Genomic DNA, 23427 nt, shown 5'->3' with positions numbered 1-23427 from the left:
TTTGTGTATTATGCCTTCAGAACCTGTCCCACAACTCCATGCTCTGTGTGTGTGTGTGTGCTGGACCTCTGCATTGTTTATCTGTCCTCCTGCTCTCTGCAAGTATATTGCCCACTGCTGGCAGACCTTCTCCCTGAGCTGCATGTTATCTTTTCCTTCTGTCTGTCTAGCAGAGTAGCAGTCTGTCCTTCACTGCTTTGGGGAAGGAAGGAAGGAAGGAAGGAAAGGTGTGTAGAAATCTTTGTAAAACATTTTTCAAGTGCCTCACCAAAGAGCCAATAGGAATGCAAAGCCAGTCCCTCCACTATCAAAAGGAGCACTTCAGGAAATAAATTCAACTAAACAGCTTCCAAGAATTGATTGCTTATTATTGTTCAATCCTAGCACCTTCCACACCCCCAGTTTCATCAGGAACTGAATTGAGACACTAATAAAATTAGAATTAATTCAAGTTTAGAAATAGCATGTTCCTGCTGCTGAATGTGCACAAAGACATGCCTGCTATTTGGACAGTGACTCCAAGCCACATATTATCATATGTTTTGGATGTTCGTTATCTCACAGTTATTTAATCTATTACTGTGCAATAAAGTACAGATGTTTCTTCTTGCCCTGATAACAGCTGAGAGTTCCAAAAAGCAATCATGAAATACTGTACCATTTTTAGTTCATCCAGCTCCCTGTCTGTCCTTAGAAACCCCTAAATGTGGGGATGAGTGAGAAGGTAATGGTAACTCAGAAGCTCAGAGCTAACCCACACATACAGGCTGTTTGTGCAAAGAATATACACAGAAATACACAAACACAACGAAAAATCATTGGCACAGACAGTATAATATTTCCTTCACTACTGCCTTTCACACCAAATGATCCCTAGTGCTCAGAAACTATTCTCCAGTAGTAGATCCCTTCTCCCTCCCTCAGTGCAACCTGTGTGCAGCTTTCAACTTGCCAGAGCAGAAGGCTTGTTCCACTAGAAGTGACACTTGGTTTGCAACTCACCATTTGTGTGCTGCAACCATCTGGGAAGGAGTAGGTAGGTGTGTTTGTATTACTGAGGCAGGGATGGCGTGGGTGGAGATTTTTCGACTTTCTCTGTATCATTTCCCAAAGGTTTGTAAGTAGTGCACATTTCCACCCACCATAATAAATGGGAAAAGGAAAGAAAAGGAAAGAAAAGGATGCAGAAAAGAGAGGTCGCTGGCAAAGTGAGAGAAAAAACTAACCTGCCAAAGGGATGGTGATGGGAAGCAGCAGCAGCAGATGGAGCAGCAGGACCGGCAGGAGTTTGTTGGCCCACATGCTGCCGCTGGGCTGCCCAGCAACTCGCAGGGAGGAGGAGAGGAGATGGCTCGTGGAAAGCCCCCTGTGCACACTCGGTCACTAGAGGAGGCTGAGTGAGCCGCGCTCCTTTTTATTGCGATGATCTAAGTTTGTTGTGTGACTAACTGGAAAGATCTCAGTCCCAACTCCCTCTTACGGTAAGAGGTTGTTTAACAACATCCCCTCTGCCGCCTCTCCCCCTCCCCTGCACCCAGCCGGAGCTGCCTCCTCCCCTCCCGCCAGCCAGCCGCCCGGCAGGCAGCTCCCGCGGCAGAGGGGTGCAGGGCGCCCAGGCGGGCTGGCAGGGCGCTCGCTTAGGCCGGGGGCAGCTCCGCGCTCCAGGGGCCTGACCCTGCTCAGCTCACTCGGAGCTTTGCCTTGTCTTCAGCGGCCCGGAGCGCGGGGCAAAGGCCGGACTGGGGCCGCGGGGTGTTCCACGGAACCTACGTTTGCCCCCAAGGGGTGTGGGCAGCTGGACCCTTCCCCCCACAGCCCCTGTCTCACCTGCGGCCAGACCCCTCCCCTGTCCCACCGACAGCTGGACCCAGACCCCGACCCCTCCTGCCTCACCCCTCACCTGCGGCCAGACCCCGTCCCCTGCCTGCCTCGCCAGCAGCCAGACCCCCCAACCCCCCGTCTGTCCCCTGCCTCGCCAGCAGCCAGACCGCCTAACCCCCCGTCTGTCCCCTGCCTCGCCGGCAGCCAGACCCCCCAACCCCCCGTCTGTCCCCTGCCTCGCCGGCAGCCAGACCCCCTAACCCCCCGTCTGTCCCCTGCCTCGCCGGCAGCCAGACCCCCCAACCCCCCGTCTGTCCCCTGCCTCGCCGGCAGCCAGACCCCCCAACCCCCCGTCTGTCCCCTGCCTCGCAAGCAGCCAGACCCCCTAACCCCCCGTCTGTCCCCTGCCTCGCCGGCAGCCAGACCCCCCAACCCCCCCGTCTGTCCCCTGCCTCGCCAGCAGCCAGACCCCCTAACCCCCCGTCTGTCCCCTGCCTCGCCGGCAGCCAGACCCCCCAACCCCCCGTCTGTCCCCTGCCTCGCCGGCAGCCAGACCCCCCAACCCCCCGTCTGTCCCCTGCCTCGCCGGCAGCCAGACCCCCCAACCCCCCGTCTGTCCCCTGCCTCGCCGGCAGCCAGACCCCCCAACCCCCCGTCTGTCCCCTGCCTCGCCGGCAGCCAGACCCCCTAACCCCCCGTCTGTCCCCTGCCTCGCCGGCAGCCAGACCCCCCAACCCCCCGTCTGTCCCCTGCCTCGCCGGCAGCCAGACCCCCCAACCCCCCGTCTGTCCCCTGCCTCGCCGGCAGCCAGACCCCCCAACCCCCGTCTGTCCCCTGCCTCGCCGGCAGCCAGACCCCCCAACCCCCCGTCTGTCCCCTGCCTCGCCGGCAGCCAGACCCCCTAAACCCCCCGTCTGTCCCCTGCCTCGCCGGCAGCCAGACCCTCTAAACCCCCGTCTGTCCCCTGCCTCGCCGGCAGCCAGACCCCCTAACCCCCCGTCTGTCCCCTGCCTCGCCGGCAGCCAGACCGGCTAACCCCCCGTCTGTCCCCTGCCTCGCCGGCAGCCAGACCGCCTAACCCCCCGTCTGTCCCCTGCCTCGCCGGCAGCCAGACCGGCTAACCCCCCGTCTGTCCCCTGCCTCGCCGGCAGCCAGACCGGCTAACCCCCCGTCTGTCCCCTGCCTCGCCGGCAGCCAGACCGGCTAACCCCCCGTCTGTCCCCTGCCTCGCCGGCAGCCAGACCGGCTAACCCCCCGTCTGTCCCCTGCCTCGCCGGCAGCCAGACCGCCTAACCCCCCGTCTCTCCCCTGCCTCGCCGGCAGCCAGACCGCCTAACCCCCCGTCTCTCCCCTACCTCGCCAGCAGCCAGACTCCCCCCCCATTTCCTGCCTCACCTGCAGCCAGACCCACCCAGTCCCCTGCCCCACCGGCAGCCGGACCCTCTAAACCCCCTCCATCTTTCCCCTGCCCCACCTGCAGCCGGACCCTCTAAACCCCCTCCATCTTTCCCCTGCCCCAGCTGCAGCCGGACCCTCTAAACCCCCTCCATCTTTCCCCTGCCCCAGCTGCAGCCGGACCCTCTAAACCCCCTCCATCTTTCCCCTGCCCCAGCTGCAGCCAGATCCTCTAAACCCCCTCCATCTTTCCACTGCCCCAGCTGCAGCCGGACCCTCTAAACCCCCTCTATCTTTCCCCTGACTCAGCTGCAGCCGGACCCTCTAAACCCCTCCATCTTTCCCCTGCCCCAGCTGCAGCCGGACCCTCTAAACCCCCTCCATCTTTCCCCTGCCCCAGCTGCAGCCGGACTCCCCTATATCCTGCCTCACCTGCACCCAGATCCTCTACCCCCCATCTGTCCCCTTACTCACCTGCAGCCAGACCCTCTTCACCCCCCCATCTGTCCCCTGCCTCACCTGCAACCAGACTCCCCTCCCCCATTTCCTGCCTCACCTGCAGCCAGACCCCCCCCATTTCCTGCCTCACCTGCAACCAGATCCACCCAGTCCCCTGCCTCACCTGCAGCCAGACCCTCTAACCCCCCTTCCATCTGTCCCCTGACCCACCTGCAGCCAGACACCCCATTTCCTGCCTCACCTGCAGGCAGACCCACCCAGTCCCCTCCCTCACCTACAGCCAGACCTCTCCTCCATTTCCTGCCCTACCTGCAGCCAGACCCCTCCCCCTAGTCCCCTGCCTCATCCACCTCCTGCCTCACCTACCGCCAGACCCCCTCACCTGTTTCTAGACCCTCCTGTCTCACCTGCTGCCAGGCCTCTGACTCACCCCTCCATCTCCTACAGCCAACCCCTTCCCTCATTCTGCAGCCAGATCACCCCTGCTCTTTCCTTAATCTTCAGCCAGACCCCTTACCCAAACTCTGCTCCTTCACCTGCAGATAGATCTTCCCCCCTCCAGGCTGCAGCCTCACCTTCCCTCACCTGCAGCCAGATCACTCCTCCTTCATTCTCTTTCCCTCACCTTCAGCTAGACCCCCAGTCCTCCTCCCTGACAAGCAGTCTTATCGCTTATTTCAATCAAATTCTCCCACTGTCCTCAACACCCGTGACAGCAGCAAGGCAGATAGAAACCCTTCCTCAATTCCCCCCCAACAATTACCCCAATTTCTTCTTCCACACCCCACCCCCACTCTTCCCATGCCCTGCAGCCTGAACTCATCATCACCACCAGCCAAGTTCCAGTTCCCTAAAATTGTAGGAACTCAAAAGGGAAAATCAAAAAAGTCAAACACAAGCTGGTCTGGTGCAATTAGAAGAAACAGACAGCAGAATCCAAAGGCGCGTTTATCTTCGCATCTTTCATAGGCAAATGTCAACAATGTTTTTTCTGTCAAACTTTAGTGTTATTTACACTGAAGCAATGTCATTAATGCTCAATTTAGGTTGTAGATCAATTTAGGAAATAAAAATCTAGAGTTCAGAGTAAAGGGAATTATCTGTTCTGGTTCCTGCGCTGACCTTAACTCTGCCCTCTTATCCCAGGAACGTACCCTCTCTGTCTCACAGGGCCCTCTTTGGCTAATATTTGTGGGGCACAGACAACACAAGCAGGCAGGAAACCATAATTCCCTTCATTTTCCACAAACCATCCAGAGACCTCCACATGTTGCCATGCCAACCTTAACGGCATCCATATTCAGTCTCCTCGTATTATTCAAAGACACCCTCTCCCCCCCCTTTACCAGCTCCTATTATCTGCATTAATACTGCTCATCATTTTTACCCCTATCTTTGCCCCACTTACCAAATGCAAGCAAAAAGGGTGAGCTAAGGTCATATTAGCATGTAACAACAACAAAAAAAGTCTAGTGCATATTTTGGGGGTTTAGTGTGCAGGTGCTGGATGGTGTTGGTGGCCTTTGATATATAGGAGGTCAGAACTGATTTGTCTTCTGGCCTTAAACCATATGACTCTGTCAAAAAAAATGGCCTTTTTTCTAAAACAGAATATTTTTGGAGAAAAATGAATTTCCATTTTTGAATTCCCCAAACATTCAGTTTTTTCTTCCTCCTTCCATTTTATTTTTCACAGTGGTACAATGGAAAAAGGAGTCAACAAAGAGGAGATAAGTGAAGTGAAAGAAGAAAATGGGCAAAGGAGGCTGTGCAGCTAAAAAAATTTTAAAAGGAATATTTTTGCAAACAAGTTCAAATTAAAAAAATGTTCCTTTTCAAAACTTGCAAAATGAAAGTTATATCTAAATTTTTCACAAAAAATGACAGTTTTTCAACAAGGTTTAATCCCTACTCAAGCCTGGAAGTATCAGGAACTACCACCGCCCATTCTCCACCCACTGGCCTGACACCCTTCTTAACCACCACCAAACCTCCTCTGCCATATCTCTGTTTTGGTTAAAGCCTCTGCAATCTCATCAACCCTCAACATGAGCTAGACCTCCACCTTACCCATATGTACCATCTCAGTAAGAGCTACAAACCCCTACCTTTGTCCCAACTACCAAATGCAGGCAGGGAGGGTGAGTTAAGGTCATATTAGCATGTAACAAAAAAACACTCTAATGCATAATGCATGTTGTCTTGAAACGGCTATACTGTAATAAGTAATAATTGATTTCTGGTCCCTCTCTCAATAAATGGTAACAAAATAGATGGCAGTGGAAAAACAAAACCTCAAACTACTCATCGTCTAAGACTCACCATTTTATTGTATTCTGTTCCCCATCCTTGATTGTCCATTTAGGGCCTGATTTTTAATACCCACTTCCTCTGTTTTGTGCCTTGCAGATGCAGATCGTGACATGTAAACATACATTTACTGGATTAACCAATTCTGCAAGATTCTTAGGGCATGAATCTTGTTTTAATACTCATTTGTAAAGACCTTGGCATACTGCTGATGCTATATAAACAATTATTAATGTATTTTTTCCTCCTGCAAACTGATGAAAACATTAATATAATCCTGATGGATGGTTAAGATAATGTGGTGAGCAGGCAGAGGTGCGGGACAGAGTTGAGGATGGTGTTGGAACCTTGACTGAGAATTTACTCACTCTTCTTTAAATTCCATTGTTTTGTTTATTCAGACTGCGATTTTCCTAAGTCCATAAGGGAGCTAGCCACCAAACTCACCTTGAATTTCTATGGGATTTGGACACCTAAACTCCCTTATTATCTTTTGAAAATTCCTGTCTTCAGTATTTTTTTAGTCTACAACAAAAGTCTTGGTTTTGCTAAATTGTTTTCAAATATTGTTTAAAGAAAAAAAATCAAGAAGCAAGACCAGATATTTATTTAACTTGGATAACATTTTGAAAAGTGCTCAAGTGACGTAGGAACTGAAGTCCCATTTTCAAAACTGACTTAGACACCTAAGTACCATTGGGGATCTGTGCCTAGGAGCCTAATTGCCACTGACTTTCAGTGAGACTTAGGCTCTAAAACTAAAATTCTCAAATATATTTAGGTGCCTATCTGACCTTTGAGTACTTTACTGCTTTGGGGAAGGAAGGAAGGATGGAAGGAAAGGTCCACCATTTAGGCGCCACTGACAATTTCAAATCAACATTTTGACTCAGGTGCCACCTAACCATCATGGAGGTGATTAAATCTCATAGGTGTCTACATCTCCTGCAGTCCACATTTTCATTTTCAAAGCCACCTAAGGCCTGACATCATCCCACAGCTAATGAGCAGCTAAGATCCCTGGTTTAAACTGAAGTCCCAGAGGCCCCAGACCAGGATTCTTAAACTAGGTGGGGAAATACATGGCCCAGTCTTGTGGGCATGCTTTGAATACACACAAGACCTGATACCTATCAGACCCACAGTAGGTGAGCCAGAGGAAAGTCACTAATAACTGGAGGGGTGTATTATTATTAATTATTTGTATTGTAGTAGTTCCTATGAGCCCAAGTCATGGACTAGGACCCCATTGTGATAGGTGCTATACAAACCTAGAACAAAAGATGGTCTTTGCAGGGCTGGTCCAGGCACCGGCGAAGGAAGCAGGTGCCAGGATGGCAGTCCATCTGGTATTGGGGCGGGACGTTCGGGTCTTCGGCAGCAATTCGGCAATGGGTCCTTCAGTCCCTCGCTTCCTCTTCAGCGGCACTTTGGCAGCAGCTCAATCAGGGGTTTTTTGTTTGTTTTTTCCTTCGCCGCCTGGGGCGGCAAAAAAGCTGGAGCTGGCCCTGGGTCCTTGCCCCAAGGAGGCTTACAGTTTAAGCATATTTTCCTTCAAATTAATTACATTTCATCTTAAAGTGCAGATATTCTCTGAAAGGGAGTCTGAAGAACTGAGTTTCATGCTTATGTCGTCTCAGTGATTTCCAGATCAAATTTGTTCTTACAGGTAGAAAGAGGAATAAAGATTTAAATATGCTGTAGCTTAACTAGAAGTTATGGGTTTGATGCAGGAATAGCTAGGTGAAAATCTATGGACTCTGCTATGCAAGAGATTAGACTAGATGACCATAATGCTCAGTTTTGGCCTTCGAGTCTCTCTCTCTCTGTCTCCCATCCCCCCACACACCACCCCACAATTGCCAGTCTTTCAAATTCACCCTGATAACACTGTTCCCATGATATTGCCAGGGTTAAAGATGATGTATTTGGAAATTAGAATAACAATCTTGTACAGGATGTCCAAGAAGAAAAGAATCTTCCTCATTTTACCCTATATGTATTGACTCTGAGCTGCTAATAGGAGTAAATAGTTGGAAAAGTTTATTTTGCTTGGTAAAGTAAGCAGACATGAGCAAAGATCTAGCTGAGCAAATGCATAGAAGTTGCTATTTTTACACAATCCTTTATCTGACCATAACCACACTTCAATCTGTTTTTCAGATATAGCATCCAGTGCAGAAATCTCAAATATTCACAATTTTGGCCTTAACAAAATTAGCCTTGACAAAAGATACTGAGTCCAAATTAAGTTTAAAGGGAAGCATATTTAGTCACACGAACCACCTAATGTGTTCAAAGTAAATCTTTAAAAAAAAATTCTTGGCTTACATATTTAATTAAGTGTATGAATGGTTAGTGTATCACTGTGGGCCATGTATTGTATGCACTCCATGGGGAAAAGGTTGCAACAGCTCCTCCAGGAAGTGAAAATAGTAGGAGATGACTAAGGCAAATCACTCAGGTTATAACACTTCTAGAGAAGTATCACCTCCTAGGGAGGCTCACATATTATGGCTCAAAATGATAAATTGGAGAAGATGGGGATTAATATGCGAATTGGAAAACAGATAAGGAATTGGTTAAAGGGGAGACTACAACAGGTCATACTGAAAAGTGAACTGTCAGACTGGATCAAGGTTACTAGTGAAATTCCTTAGGGATCTGTCTTGGAACCAAACTTATTCAACATTTTTTATTAATGACCTTGGCGCAAAAAGCAAATAAAATAAAATTTGCAGATGACACAAAGTTGTGAGGTATTGCCAATAGAGAGGAGGACCAGAATATCATACAAGAAGATCTAGATGACCTTGAAAACTGGAATAATAGAAATGGGATGGAATTTAATAGTGCAAAGTGCAAGGTCATGCACTTATGGATTAACAACAAGAATTTTTGCTATAAACTGGGGTCTTATTGGTTGGAATGGAAGAGGAGAAAGACAAAGGGCTTGTCTACATCACAAAGTTGCAGCGCTGGTGAGGGGGTTACAGCGCTGCAACTTAGGAGGTGTACACATCTGCAGGGCACCACCAGCGCTGCAACTCCCTGTTTGCAGCGCTGGCCGTACTCCCGTTTTGTCTCGGGTGTAGAGGATCCAGCGCTGGTGATCCAGCGCTGGTAATCAAGTATAGACACTTAACAGCGCTTTTCTTGACCTCCGTGGAATAAGCAGGTATCCCAGCATACCTGAGGAAGCCTCTGGTAATCAAGCTGGTCTCCTTCCCTGGCTTGCTCTCGCGTTCCCCGAACCCCCGAGCAAGCAGGTCTCCTTCCCTGAGGTTTGCTGGGTGGTTCCGGGAACGCGAGAGCAAACCGCGGCGAAGCTGGTCTCCTTCCCCGGTTTGCTCTCGCGTTCCCCGAACAAGCAGGTCTCCTTCCCTACGGTTTGCAGGGTGGTTCGGGGAACGCGAGAGCAAACCGCGGCGAAGCTGGTCTCCTTTCCCGGTTTGCTCTCTCGTTCCCCGAACCCCCAAGCAAGCAGGTCTCCTTCCCTGCGGTTTGCTGGGTGGTTCGGGGAACGCGAGAGCAAACCGGGAAAGGAGACCAGCTTCGCCGCGGTTTGCTCTCGCGTTCCCCGAACAAGCAGGTCTCCTTCCCTGCGGTTTGCAGGGTGGTTCGTGGAACGCGAGAGCAAACCGCGGCGAAGCTGGTCTCCTTTCCCGGTTTGCTCTCGCGTTCCCCGAACCCCCGAGCAAGCAGGTCTCCTTCCCTGCGGTTTGCAGGGTGGTTCGGGGACGCGAGAGCAAACCACGGCGAAGCTGGTCTCCTTCTCCGGTTTGCTCTCGCGTTCCCCGAACCCCCCCTGAAGCCGCCCAACAGCGCTGCAGTGTGGCCACATCTAACACCACTTGCAGCGCTGGTTGCTGTAAGTGTGGCCACTCTGCAGCGCTGGCCCTATACAGCTGTACTAATACAGCTGTAACAACCAGTGCTGCAAAATTGTAGATGTAGACATACCCCTAGATATATATTGGTTGATCACAGGATGACTATGAGCCATCAATGTGATGAGATTCTGAAAAAAGCTAATGCAATCCTAGGATGCATCAGGCAAGGTATTTCTAGTAGAAAAAGGAAATCATTAGTACCATTATACAAGGCACTAGTGCAACCTCATCTGGAATACTGTGTGCAATTCTGGTATCCCATGTTTAAGAAAGTTGAATTCAAACTAGAACAGGTGCAGAGAAGGGTTTTTAGGATGATCAGAGGAATGGAGAACCTACTGTATGAGAGCAGACTCATAGAGCTTGGCTTGCTTAGCCTAATCAAAAGAAGGCTGAGGAGAAATATGACTGCTGCCTATATTTACATCAGAGTGATAAATAGCAGAGAGGAAGAGGAGTTATTTCAGTTAAGTGTCAATGATGACACAAGAACAAATGGATATAAACTGGCCATCAGCAAATTGATTGACAGAAGCAGGGAGTAGGTAACAGCAGATGGACCATTCAATGATTACCTGTTCAGTTCATTCCCTCTGGGGCACCTGGCATTGGCCACCATCAGAAGACAGGGTACTAAGCTAGATGGACCATTGATCTGACACAGTGTGGACATTCTTCTGTTCTAAGTTTAGACTTGAAATTAGGTGAAGGTTTCTGGAACAGCCTTCCAAGGGGAGTAGTGGGGACAAAAAAACTAACTAGCTTCAAAACTGAGCTTGGTAAGTTTATGTAGGGGATGAGACTGCCTATAATGGCATGTAGCAAATCTGCAACTGCTAGTATCAAATATCCCCAATGGCTGGTGATAGGACACTAAATGGGGAGGACTGTGAGTTACTAAAAAGAATTCTTTCCCAGGTATCTGGCTGTTGGGTTTTGCCAAAATGCCCAGAGTCTATCTCAGGGGTAGGCAACCTGCGGCACACGAGCTGATTTTCAGTGGCACTCGCACTGCCCAGGTCCTGGCCACTGGTCTGGGGGGCTCTGCATTTTAATTTAATTTTAAATGAAACATCTTAAACATTTTAAAATCTTTATTTACTTGACATACAACAGTTTAGTTATATATTATAGAGTTATAGAAAGAGACCTCCTAAAAACGTTAAAATGTATTACTGGCACACAAAACCTGAAATTAGAGTGAATAAATGAAGACTCGGAACACCACTTCTGAAAGGTTGCCGAACCCTGGTCTTTCTGATCACCATATTTGTGGTTGGGAAGGAATTTTCCCCCAGATCAGATTGACAGAGACCCTGGAGGGTTTTCATCTTCATCTGCAGCATGGGACACTGGTCACTTTCAGGTTTAAACTAGAGTAAATGGTGTATTCTCTGTAACTTGAAGTCTTTAAATCATGGTTTGAGGACTTCAGTAACTCAGCCAGATGTTATGGGTCTATTACAGGAGTAGGTGGGTGAGGTTCTGTGGTCTACAATGTACAGGAGGTCAGATTAGATGATTATGATGGTCCTTCTCACCTTAAAATCTATGAGTCTATTTTTACTGTCTTTAAAAACAGGACAACATAAGACAGGGAAAAGAAAAGTCCAGTGCATAGATTGGGATAACTACATGCCACAGAATCTTATTTAGATATTAAACTAGAGTCCACCAAGATCAAAGACAACTCTAATTTACAAACATTCTTACTTCTTCATCCGTATGTTTTTGCATTAAATTCCATATATTCTTTTTCAAGAAGACACTGGAGCATAGGCTCAACTCTGGTAGATATGGGACTGGATACTGTTCTCACTGAACTCAATCGTAAGGTGTGGGGGGCTAAGTGGGCTATGTATGCATACATATGTATGTATTTATGTATGCATTTATTTAGATTATTTAAGCATCTGTCCTATATTCTGAGTATTTTGCAACAACTTAATAAAAAAAAACTTAAAACAGTCAATGACGTTTGTCTTGTCATTGTGTTAACAAAATAAAAAAACTACCCCTTTTCCCATTTAATTGCAACACCCTCCAATCATATCATTGATTCTCCATCTGATTGACCCACTTCCACACCACATCTTGTAAAGAGAAAATGTATTTTCTTGTGATCATTAATTGTTCTTTTCATTAGTAGTTGTATTAATTATTTATAATTATTATTATTAATTATTATTAAGGCATGAGGCAAATATAGTTAGTTCCATAGAGGAGTTCCATTAAAGTCAATGGGGCTCCATGCAGGAGTAGTATATTTGCAGGTATAAGTGTTTACAGGATCGAGCCCTTAAAGTTCAGGCCTGTTCTGAAAAAATGGTTATGTAAAAATTGCAGCAGATCTACTCCTTGTGCATATTCAGAATATATATCTATTGACTTAGGAGTTAAAAATAGTACTTCTTTTCTGTTTCATTCACTTCTTTTAGCCCTGCAGTGCCAACACAGCCAAGAGAGGGTAAACACCATCAGCTGAATTGTGAACTAAATTCCAATCAATTACATCTGTGTTACTCATGTCTAACTTGATCTACAGAACCTTTTCTACTGATTCTGATGTGTAAGCATGAAAAATCCCTGCTTGACTCTTAGATCCAAGGATCAATTTGTGAGGCTGGCAGTTAGAAAAACAAACATAATTTTACTTGCAAAGTGAGTACCTTTGATATTGATTAATCTGAAATGAGGGAATAAACATGGAACCCCATAACACCATAGTTACTACATAATTATAGTGTTCCAGAAGTACAGCTGCACCAATGCAGCTGCGCCACTGTACCACGTAGTGAAGAGGCTACCCACACCGATGGGAGAGCTTCTCCCATCGGCATAGGTACTCCACTTCCTGAGAGGCGGTAGCTATGTCAATAGACGAAGCCCTGCCATCAACACAGCATTGTCTACACCAGGAGTTCAGTCAGTATACCTGCACTGCTAAGTGACGGAGTTACACCAACATAAGTCTGTAGTGTAGACCAAGCCTAAGTTACTTTCTAGAGGATAGTCGCATTGTACCTTTTTAACATTCATATATTCAGCCATTTGTCAGTTAACCTTCATTTACTCTTATGTATGTGTGTATGGTTAGGTGTTAGCAAAAATTATTTAACCAAAATCAATGCATTATTAAGGGCTATACGCATATGCTGCGTGAGTCACACGTCCAACATCCTTTATGCTGAAAATATGTTAAAAACTCTGTGTAACCTTTTATTCTTGGCATATGAAGAGATCATCAAGGACAAGAGAGTGTTTTGCAGAGCTTTGCAAACTCTTATAATTGTTGCAAGCTTGTTAAAACTAACATGGTACAGGTATCCAAAAGCCTTGGTAGGTTTAAAATGCACAGAAAAGGAAAATTAGGGTACATCATGTCATAAATTTGGGGAGTTTCCTATCTATGGTAACAGACTATGTAAACATATGGTTAATAGTGAGTTAATATTTTTGGGGGCAGATTATACTGTCACTGCGACCTCTGATTAGGTCAGTTTAATCTTTGCCTGTCTGTATATATTGTTATATGTTTGATTAAGCAAAGTTATCTGATGACTTATCAATAAATGAACCATAACATAGTCAACAATAATATACCTGTCACTATTGCGCCTCCTTTAATACATGGGTTCTAGCACAAACCCAGAGTGTTGTCACACTTACTGAATGTGTATTCTTTTTCTTTGAAATGTAATCTAAAAGCAATAGGCTACCTGGCCTCTTCTCTCTGTGTTTATTACCCACTGCCTCTGGAAACCTATCTTTTCCAGAGTGATTTAATTTTTTTAGTTAAAATATTCAAATGTAGTAATATTTATGCATGTATTTTGAAGATTATTTATTACCAGAGAATCCCATCTTCCATTTTAAATTTAAAAAAAATAGCCTCTATAGTTGTGGAGAAAAGCTTGGAAATGTGAACCTTAAATGCTTCAACACAATAGTCAAATAAAAAGAATCTAAAATGGAGGCCTGACTCAAGATTTTTGATCTCCTGAGTTTGACAATATTGCTAACCTTACTCTGAGGCTACATGTGGTGCTAATAGTATTGTCATTGACATGAAGAAAAAAAGCTTTAAAAACCAGAGAAATATATTTAAAAATAAGACACAGACTTGGCCCAGCAGCTGTCAGAAAGCCAATGAACCTCTTCTTCCCATCTGACTCCTTCTTAACAGAAACATCAGTCTGAGAAATAACGAGAAAACCTCACCAAAAAAAAAAAATGATGCTGGAAGAAAAGTTGCAGATGTTACATCACAGAGACATTAATAACGAAGGTTAATGCAATGGATACTAAACTAGAGGATACATTGGCTGTGCTCAGAGAATGTCTCCTTCCTTTTACAAAGCTTCTGCCAGTCTGAGACAGACTTCCTGTACATAAAGACCAGGATTAAAAATCCCATATAATTTTTCATTGACTTCATTGGGCTTTGGATCAGGCTCAAGATGCAAAATTCTGACTTTACTGTTGATATCCCTCAGATAGAAAGTTTTGAAGTGTGCCCACTTTTTGATAAGAGAATGAATGAAATACACAGAGGAGAGTGAGGTTTAAAAGTTGATGGATTATGGGATGAGTGGATTTACTTGAAAATCCAGAGACACATAAAAACATTAGACCTGGAAATTCCAGAGGATGAAGACTTCCAGGGTCAGCTTGTCAAGAGTAAAATATCTAAGCTTTGATATCAAAGAAGATCCTTTGTACCTAGACTGCTGTTACACTATTCAACAAAAGACAAGATGGGGGTGTAGTAGTTGTCATGCAATCCCTCAGACTTGAAGAAATATTAATAGCAGCACTGAAAAAAACAACAAAAAAAAGAGGAACTCACAAATGAGGACCATAAAGTGCTGATATTTCCTGATTTAAGCCTGGCAATCCAAGGGTTATAAGCTCACAAAGACATCAGAAAAGGATGTTATCAGTGAAGGAATCTCAGACTGAATTCTTTTCAAGAACAGGTCATCCTGTACTTCAATTGAATCAAAGACTCCTGGTTTGCCATGTGATCTTTGCAGTGCAGCTACTGGAAATTAACCAGGGAGGAAAAGGAGACATTTGGCTGAGGAATCAGGACAGGAACTCTCAGAAGAAGACTAAAGAAAACTTGAATTTCCTAGCTATTTGTGCTCTCTATATTTCCATACATTGTTTATCTGTTAAAATGCTTAACCACAATTACTGAACAACACTGAACATGGTGTAACCTTGGGTATACTTGTTATGCAACTATTGCTTTGCAACTATTGCAAGGTCTGTTGCTTTTCAGTTCCATTCAGTTTCTTATACTGCACCCATCGCCAGGGTATCCAAGTGCCTACTGACACAGTGCCCATCCACTCAGCTCACAGGAGCAGTATCCCCTGTCTCTCTCCATGGCTTCCTGCAGCAAAGCTAGCCAACCCAGACTCTTGTAGGAGGCTTGTACTGTAGCCTTTCAGGGCACAATGTTCTCGGTGAGTATTTACAGGGACACAGGAAGCCTTTTCAAAACAGGAAAACCATTTATTAGTCACCTGGCACACAGAATCAGGAAGTCTTTAGGTTAAGACAGAGAAAGGAAGGTTAAAGCATATTCCAAGCCCATTCTGGTTAGCCAGAGCCCCAGCCAAGCTGTAGTGAACCTAATTATTCAGGCTCTGTGTCTTTCTCTGACTGACCTGCTTCATCAGATGCCTGGACAGGCTTGACTCCTTCCAGTAGCCAACTCTTATCCCCCCATCGCACACCTTCCCAGCCCTTTGTTCTTGAGCTGGGGGATGCTGCTCAGCTTCCCTGCTGAGAGATGGGAAAATCCATCTACCTCCATGCCATTGGTTACTAGGTGTCAATGTCCTAGTGACTGGATTTGCCATTGTCTTTTCAGATTTTCCACTGAGGTGGGGCTGATTATCTGGTATTTTTGTTTAGTATTCAAAGTTACTTAGAAGACTTTCTTGGAAATAGCATCTTCTGAACCAATATACATCCTATATTTATCTTCCCAGGATAAACTATAAATTCTGTTACACAGGAGAATGGCAATTTTTGTACAGTTTCTACTGGCTCAGATTAATCTCTTTTGATGTCCACAAGATTGTTCATCGCTTCAAGTCTCTCTTTTGCCATCTAAAGTGATTTCAGCTCTAAACACAATTTAACAAAATGAATAATGGGCTAAATATTTAAAATAGAAGTGGGCTGTCCAATTCCAAATACTGCAAGGCTTCTGTGGTTTGTTTTGGAGGGCTGTACATTTCAACTGTGCAAAATATATTCTGGGTACAGTGAACTGACAAACTATCGGTTTTCACCTGTTTTGAGGCAGCAAATGTGCAGTGGTTCAATTTAATTACGTTTCATTACTAAAGAAAACAATAAAAAACCTTGTTCTTTAGTTGATTCTTACCAATCAGGTTATATAACTCCAGTTTTGAATAAAATAATCTCCTTCCTGCAAACACTTGGATTTCCACGCACTGGTGTGATTAGCTACATCTTAAAATAACATTCCAATGTACTTCTTCAGTGTTAAGGATCAATAAAGTCTTCTCATGGTCGTATAAGATTATTTTATGCACAGAGCTTTCAGTTATGGAACCATTACAAATAACCCAGTGATAAATGTGAATTAAACCCCTGTTAGCATTGGAAGACAAATAAGCTGGGTCCCCCACTTGTGAAAAACTACATCTTGACCTTTTTTTTTTTTAAATAGTGCCATTTGGTATTTATCTGCATCTGGTATTTATTCTCCAGGACTGAAATAGCTGGTAGGCAACCTGCATTTAAGGTGATCCATGTCCCAGGGATGTCTCATATGTGGTCCCATTGGAAAAATTGGTATGGAAAGCTGACTCTAAATCTGGAAATAAATTACAATGATTAACAGAAACATGCAACTAACTGATACAATGAATGTTGTATGTCACAATTTAAAAAAATTCTAAGCACTGATTACATAGGTAAACCACTTCTATGCAGGGCTTCTATGAGCTATATGGGATTTACGTTGAATTTTTTTAAATGAATTATATAGGAAAAATCATTACTACATAACAGTAATGTCTTCCAGTCTTTTAGTGATTTTTTGAAAAAAACCCTTCTTTTGGATCATAATAGAGACAAAAAAGTTTTAATTAAATATGACCAATAACAACAAAAATATTTGCAAAAGTTAGTTAATGAAACGTTGTGACATTAGGAGCAAACCTTAGTCTGTACAAGCAAAACTAACAGGCATTTTAATTGAGTAAGGAGTTTTATCAGGTTAGAAAGAGGGATGTTGCTATGCCAAAGCCTGCATTAACCCTGTGAGCATATCCCGTGTAAGCTAGTAAATTCAAAGAACTATGTCACTCCAGAATAATTTACAAAATGACCAAGTGAGGTACAGACTACTGTGGAAATAGACATTTGTAGAACCAACTAAATTAGTTAATTGCAAATCTGGATTCTGGACAAACCAGTCTATAATGACCAGCTAGTCTTTGTGACATTATTTTAAAAAGTGAAGGCCGGGCACAAAAAAATAACATTCCAAATGGGAATGAAAGGTCATCTGGCAGGCAAAAATTCCTGTGCACTGGATGTGGCTGAAAACATACACCAAGAAACTGCCCAACATTTGGTCAAATATGCCATAAATGCAGAAGCGAAGAAAAAACACTATTCAAAGAGTGTGTCATACAGTTAAAGCCAAGAGTGGCCACATGTTTAAAGAACAACAAAGCAATGACACAGCTTTCGTAGTAGGTAAAGTCGCCACAGAGCAAACTGTCTGAGAATGGCAAATGCAGCTAAGTGTTAATAGCAGTGCTGTATGTTCTTAAACTGAATACTAGAGCACAAATGAATTGTTATTCTAAGGAAAATACATAATACTGTAGCTAAGGAAATGGTACTATAATCTAAAGCCATATTCTGGATTTAAAAGTGTGAAAGAATTAGTAAGAGTTAGAACTTGTTGTCAAAACCAATATCACTTAACGTGGCAAGGGTAAGAGCAGATGTATCTTCTGTGTTAGGTTGGTCTACGCTGGGGGGGAGGATCGAACTAAGATACGCAATTTCAGCTACGTGAATAGCATAGCTGAAGTCGAAGTATCTTAGATCAACTTACCTCTCGTCCTCACAGCGCGGGATTGACGTCCATGGCTCCCCCTGTCGACTCCGCTACTGCCGTTCACGCTGGTGGAGTTCCGGAATCGACGGGAGCGAGTTCAGGGATCGATATATCGCATCTAGATGAGACGCGATATATCGATCCCCGAGATATTGATTGCTACCCACCGATACGGCGGGTAGTCTGGACGTACCCTTAGAAATGGAAACCTGTATAGTCCTGAAGTTAGTTAAAAGTGCATTTGCTGTAAATGCCACAAAATCACAAATACAAACAGGGAACACAGGAGAATTCTTAGATGTCTTCCACGATGTCTGGATTAATACTACAATAAGAAATACAAATCACTAACTACAGTGATCCAATCACCCAGAAAAATTCCACTTGCCCTAATAGATGTATGAGAAAACTTGAACTCTATAATGTAGAAAATCTGTGAATTATTGGAAAACCTAATAAAAAGGGTATGCATCAGTTCACACAATTAAAAACAAAGTAATGAAATGTGAACATTGTCTGATGACAAGAAGTGGCAGAAAAATTCCCAGAAGTAAAAATAGTCTTAGTTCTAGATCCAAGACAAATATTCTGGGAAGTAAAGTTAGATCAGTCCAGCTCTAAGCTAGTGACTTCCCATATAGACATTATGGATGGGATCCTCAGTTGGTGTGAACTTTCGTGGTTCTGTTGAAGCCAATGGAGTGATGATAATTTACACCATCTGAGGAGCTGCCCCTGTAACTTTAAGCAAATAACATTTGGTATTAGTTCTGTTCCCAAGGCATCTCACAGTAATTGCACAGAACTTTGATCGATCACAAGGTGTTGAAGTTATAACAAATGATGTTTAAATTTGGACTTGGGACCTTAAAAACACAATGCAAGATTTAGACAAGTTTTACAGAGAGCAAGAGAAAGACATTTAACAATGAACTCGCAAAAGTTAAAAGTGGGGGGCCCTAGAGAAAGGTCTCTATATTGGACATAAGTTGAGCAAAGATGACGTAATTGCTGATTCACATAAAATACAGGCAATGATTGAATATACACTCCACAATGAAAGCAGATCAACCGATATTTATGGAGATGATAAACTCTTTGATAGAATCCATTCTGATCTATGGTCAATAAACCATTTGGAGAACTGCAGAAATTGGAAAAATAGGCATAAATAGGCATCTGGGCAATTAAAAACACTGGTCACCAGTCTGACAGTTTTAAAATCTGGTGATTTAATTATGCCAATTGCATTAATAAATGCATCTTCCAAAGGACTTAACACAAGCCTTAAGCAGAAAGGCAGTCAGAGGTATTTGAACTGAGATCTCTAAACAAGGGAGAAAGATTTTTGATCTTAGACTGAGAAGGAGATGCTGCCCATTGTGTTTGATGTCTTAAATGTCCACCAATACGTAAATGAGAGAGACAAGATACACAAAGAAACTGGTTCAGGTGTTTTGTAAAGTGAACTTAAATAATCTTTAGCACCACTTAGAATTCACCATGTGATGTCAAGTCTGCCAATGTAGGATCCCTATTTAGAATTGTGACAGGATGTTCCTAACCTTTGCAGCCCCCTGCTGGAGGCCCCACTGCTCTGCTACACCGCAGCTCAGGAAACAGTTTTCTGAGAGGAAAAGAGCAGCAAGTAGAGAAGTATACTGGAAACAGTTGTTTTGGGGAACCATTGAGATCCAACAACTAGAAGAGCTAGGGATCAACAACAGCCAATCAAGACCACAGTTGATGACAGGTATTCAGGAGGAACCTTGCTGATATAAATCTGGACAGGAAATTAAGTCCCAGAAGGGTAAGAACAAGGAATTATTTCTATTTGAGTTTGTTGTGCACCAGGAAAGGGTTGCACTGTGTGACCTGGCTGGAGGACTGAGTCATAGAAGACCCACAGAGGTGGTCTGGCAGCCTGCAGAGGGTGCTGGGAGCTGAAGAGACATTAGGCCTGATTTTCTGAGAAGCTGAGTAACTGCATCTTGTATTGATTTTAACTAGAAATGTGTGTGCTCAACACTTCTGAAAATCAGAGCCAGTATGGCTACCCTTACTAAAGTAAGGATTCTCTGCACCTTGAAGTCTTTAAACCATGATTTGAGGACTTCAGTGGCTCAGACATAGGTTACGGGCTTGCTGTAGGAGAAGGTGGGTGAGATTCTGCAGTCTGCATTGTGCAAGAGGTCAGACTAGACGATCATAATGGTCCCTTCTGACCTTAAAGTCTATGACTCTAAAATAGTAAAAATGAAAATGATATTGATAAATATCACATTTTTATAATGAGTTCCCATTGAATTCCACAAGTTCATATCAGAACTGATCAGGAACTTGGTAAAAAAATGTTTTTTTCACTGGAAAAATGTCAAAACTGAAATGATTTGTGGGAAAGTACTGACATCTCTCCCGATTCAAAACATTTTTGAAAAAAAAAAAAGTTTTGAAATTGTTCAAAACATCCTGTTTTGATGTTTTCAAAACAAAAAGTTGTGTTTTCTGTTTCAAAACTGAAGTTCATGTATAGTTAAAAAGAAGTTTAAAATATTAAAAACATTAAATGAAATAGAAATTAGCAAAATGTTTTGATTGAACCAATCTGATTTTTTTTTCAGTTTATCGGATCACAAACATATTCAAGATCGTGACTTTTCACCCCAATTTGGGATGGGAAAATCATTTCCCACCCAGCTCTAATTATGATTACAAACAATCCCGATTCTTAGGAGTTCACTAAGAACAGTTCCCTATGCAAGAAGATAATACATCTACCTAAGGGAGCTGTATTACAGTTGCAGAGGAAACCGTAATTAATCCTTCCCTAACTTTTATGTATTTAAAATCTTACTGATGTAGAGTAGCTTGCATTACACATACATGTGTTTGCACATGTGAGCATGTATGCATGGGTCTAATGCATGGCTGGGGTAGGGCCCTGCGAATGCAGACATTCTGATTTTATTCTTAAAACAGCCACGACCAAGTTATTTCATCTCACTGTGTCTTTCTCTTAATGTTTGCAAAATAGTTATTATTATTACCCACATCATGTATATGGTGTTATGAGGCTTCATTCATACATTAAATGTTTGAAGACTGTTTTGAGATCTTTGATGAAGGCTGGTGGAGGTGTATAATTATTAATTACATATATTTTAAATTAGAAATCCTACAGGGGAGGGAATTGTCTCTTTATGTTTGTGCAGTGTGGAACACAATGGGGTCTCCACTCTTAAGTGGGACCTTCGGGCACGACCATAATACCAATGTTTAATAATAATTAGAAGTGGATCTCTTGCTTTAATTGACATGGCATCCAACACATGGCATGTCAATTAAAGCAAGAGATCCACTAAAATGCATGGCAAATACAGTGTGTGAAATCCTGGTTCTATTGTAATCTTTGACATATTCTGTGCTGGTTGAACAATTTCTTCACTTTTTTGTGGTCTGTAGTTTTCTTCCAGGTATTTTACAAGATTCTTTCTTGAGTCTTCTACAGATGAAGTAGACACTTCTTGAAGAAAATTCAAAAGAATACTGGATATGAAAATAGATATTTCCCAGGGGAGTAGTCTTCAGTAAACCAGCAAACTCCTTTCTTAAACAGTCAGGTATATGACTGGAGTACGGGTCTCCACGGATTGTACATGAAAATCAGATGGACATGGGGAAAATGATCCAATTTTGCCAATTGTAAGTTTGATCCATGTGGTACACAGCTGTTCTTTACATGAACAAATTCTTGAGAAGCTAATTTGCTGGAAGCAAAGTATGTTTCTTGAAAGCTATGGAAAATATATCACAGTGCTTTAGCAGTTTTTATTTGCCCGTTACCATTGATAATGTATAGCATTTCATGACATAAGATATTGGTTTGTCTCTTTTAAGATGGTATTGGAAAGCTCAGAGAAGTGGTAATATGCAACATGTTTTGGAGAATTGCCTTTGCTGAACAGTGCAGCAAATGGGAATGTAACGACTAACAACCACAGAAAACTAGCACAGAATGCCTAAGAGATGGGTGCTAATTCCTAATATATGGACGAGACTGTTTTAGAGGAGTTCCTTCTTGTTTTAGGTTGATATTTTCAAGAGCACCCAGCATTGGCCTAATTCTGCTTCCATTGCAGTTTCTGGTTATAAACTCTCATTGACTTAAGCAATGTTAGGTGATTGCTGAGTGCTTTTGAAAATCCCAGCCTTAATAATTTACTATACAAGTATGAGATTGGAATATTACTGTTTAAGTGACTCTGTCCATAGTTTGTTTCTATCTGTCCAATCCCAAAATTACTTTTGAGTACAATTCAGTAAAGCACTTAAACATATGAATTGGAGCCCCCGTGGGCCAGGTCCTCAGGCTGGTATAGATTGGTATCACTCCATTGAAGTCTACAGAGCAATGCTGATTTACATCAGTTGAGGATTTGACTCCTTCTTAATCTTATTCCGCATTCTTTCTCTCTGCCTTTGATGATATTAGTGTGTGGTCCAGTCTCTCTCCAGAACCCAAGAGCAGTTTCTGCCTTCAGCTCCATCAGGATACTGAGTTGACATGGGGCTTTCATGTCAGAGGTGTATAATGCACTCTTGGAACAGCTGTAATAGGAAAGGCCCAGACTGTGTGAAAAAGGAACAAACCAACCTCACTAGGAAAACCAATAATCTGCTAGCCTCCACAATCAGACCACCAAATCTATGAGGAGGCAAGAGGGAAAAAGATGAAGAGTGAGGCAAGAGGATTGCTGCAAGGCCATGGAAGGGGTTGCTTTTCTATCCTAGTGTGGGCTTGATAAAGGTTTGAGGAAATGGCAGAGGTCCTACTCTTTTCCAAACCAGTTCAGCTATCACTAGTGAGCATGTTTTTAAGTTTATTTCCTTAGCTGGTGTATTTTTGCTATGAAGGCCAAGGTGCTAGATTTATTGATTTATTACTTATTTTAGTGTACATGTTTGCCAAGGGCACGTAGGGCTCAGGATAGGCACCTTTTTAATATTTTGTACAAATCTAAATCGATGAATGAATTAGGTACTTAAATATCTTTCTCTGTTTTCATTTTTCAATCCCTTTTCAGCTCTTGATGAAAGATGCTGGGAGATTAATTTCAAACCTTACTTCAAACAGCAATTTTTTAGAGTCTTAAATTCAGAATGTTTTCTGACATTATATTAATGCATGTAAATTTTGTCCATCATGAAAGGGTTTTCTTCCTCTTTTCCGCTTCTGTTTTCTTAATTATATTTTTTTAAGTATATTTTATACTTATATTTTACATTCTCAGTCCCTTTCCTTTGCATTATAACTGCTCAGTGACATTCATAAATGATTAATGATTTGATGGCATGTGCTGCTTTATAGCATGAAAGCCACTGATATACCTTTCCCTTGAGGTCAATTATCCTATGGAACAATATCCT

The 23427-nt window shown here is 43.4% G+C and overlaps 1 protein-coding gene and 1 long non-coding RNA gene across 2 annotated transcripts in view; one reads left to right on the top strand and one right to left on the bottom strand.

The window, feature by feature from the left end:
* The window catches only part of HGF (hepatocyte growth factor), a 70071-nt gene extending 68681 nt beyond the window's left edge, over positions 1–1390 (bottom strand). Inside the window, exon 1 of the mRNA XM_050936879.1 lies at positions 1227–1390. Coding sequence (XP_050792836.1) covers positions 1227–1302 — 76 coding nt within the window. The 5' untranslated portion in view covers positions 1303–1390. The remainder of the gene's footprint in view (positions 1–1226) is intronic.
* LOC127043214 (uncharacterized) lies at positions 1376–23135 on the top strand. Its single transcript, XR_007772179.1, has 3 exons — positions 1376–1481; positions 19574–19810; positions 21463–23135. It is a non-coding gene; the product is annotated as an uncharacterized LOC127043214 (long non-coding RNA).
* Positions 23136–23427: the final 292 nt, after the last annotated feature.

Source organism: Gopherus flavomarginatus, chromosome 1, assembly GCF_025201925.1.
Source record: "Gopherus flavomarginatus isolate rGopFla2 chromosome 1, rGopFla2.mat.asm, whole genome shotgun sequence".
NCBI lineage: Eukaryota > Metazoa > Chordata > Testudines > Testudinidae > Gopherus > Gopherus flavomarginatus.
This window is presented reverse-complemented; position numbering and strand designations above follow the sequence as displayed.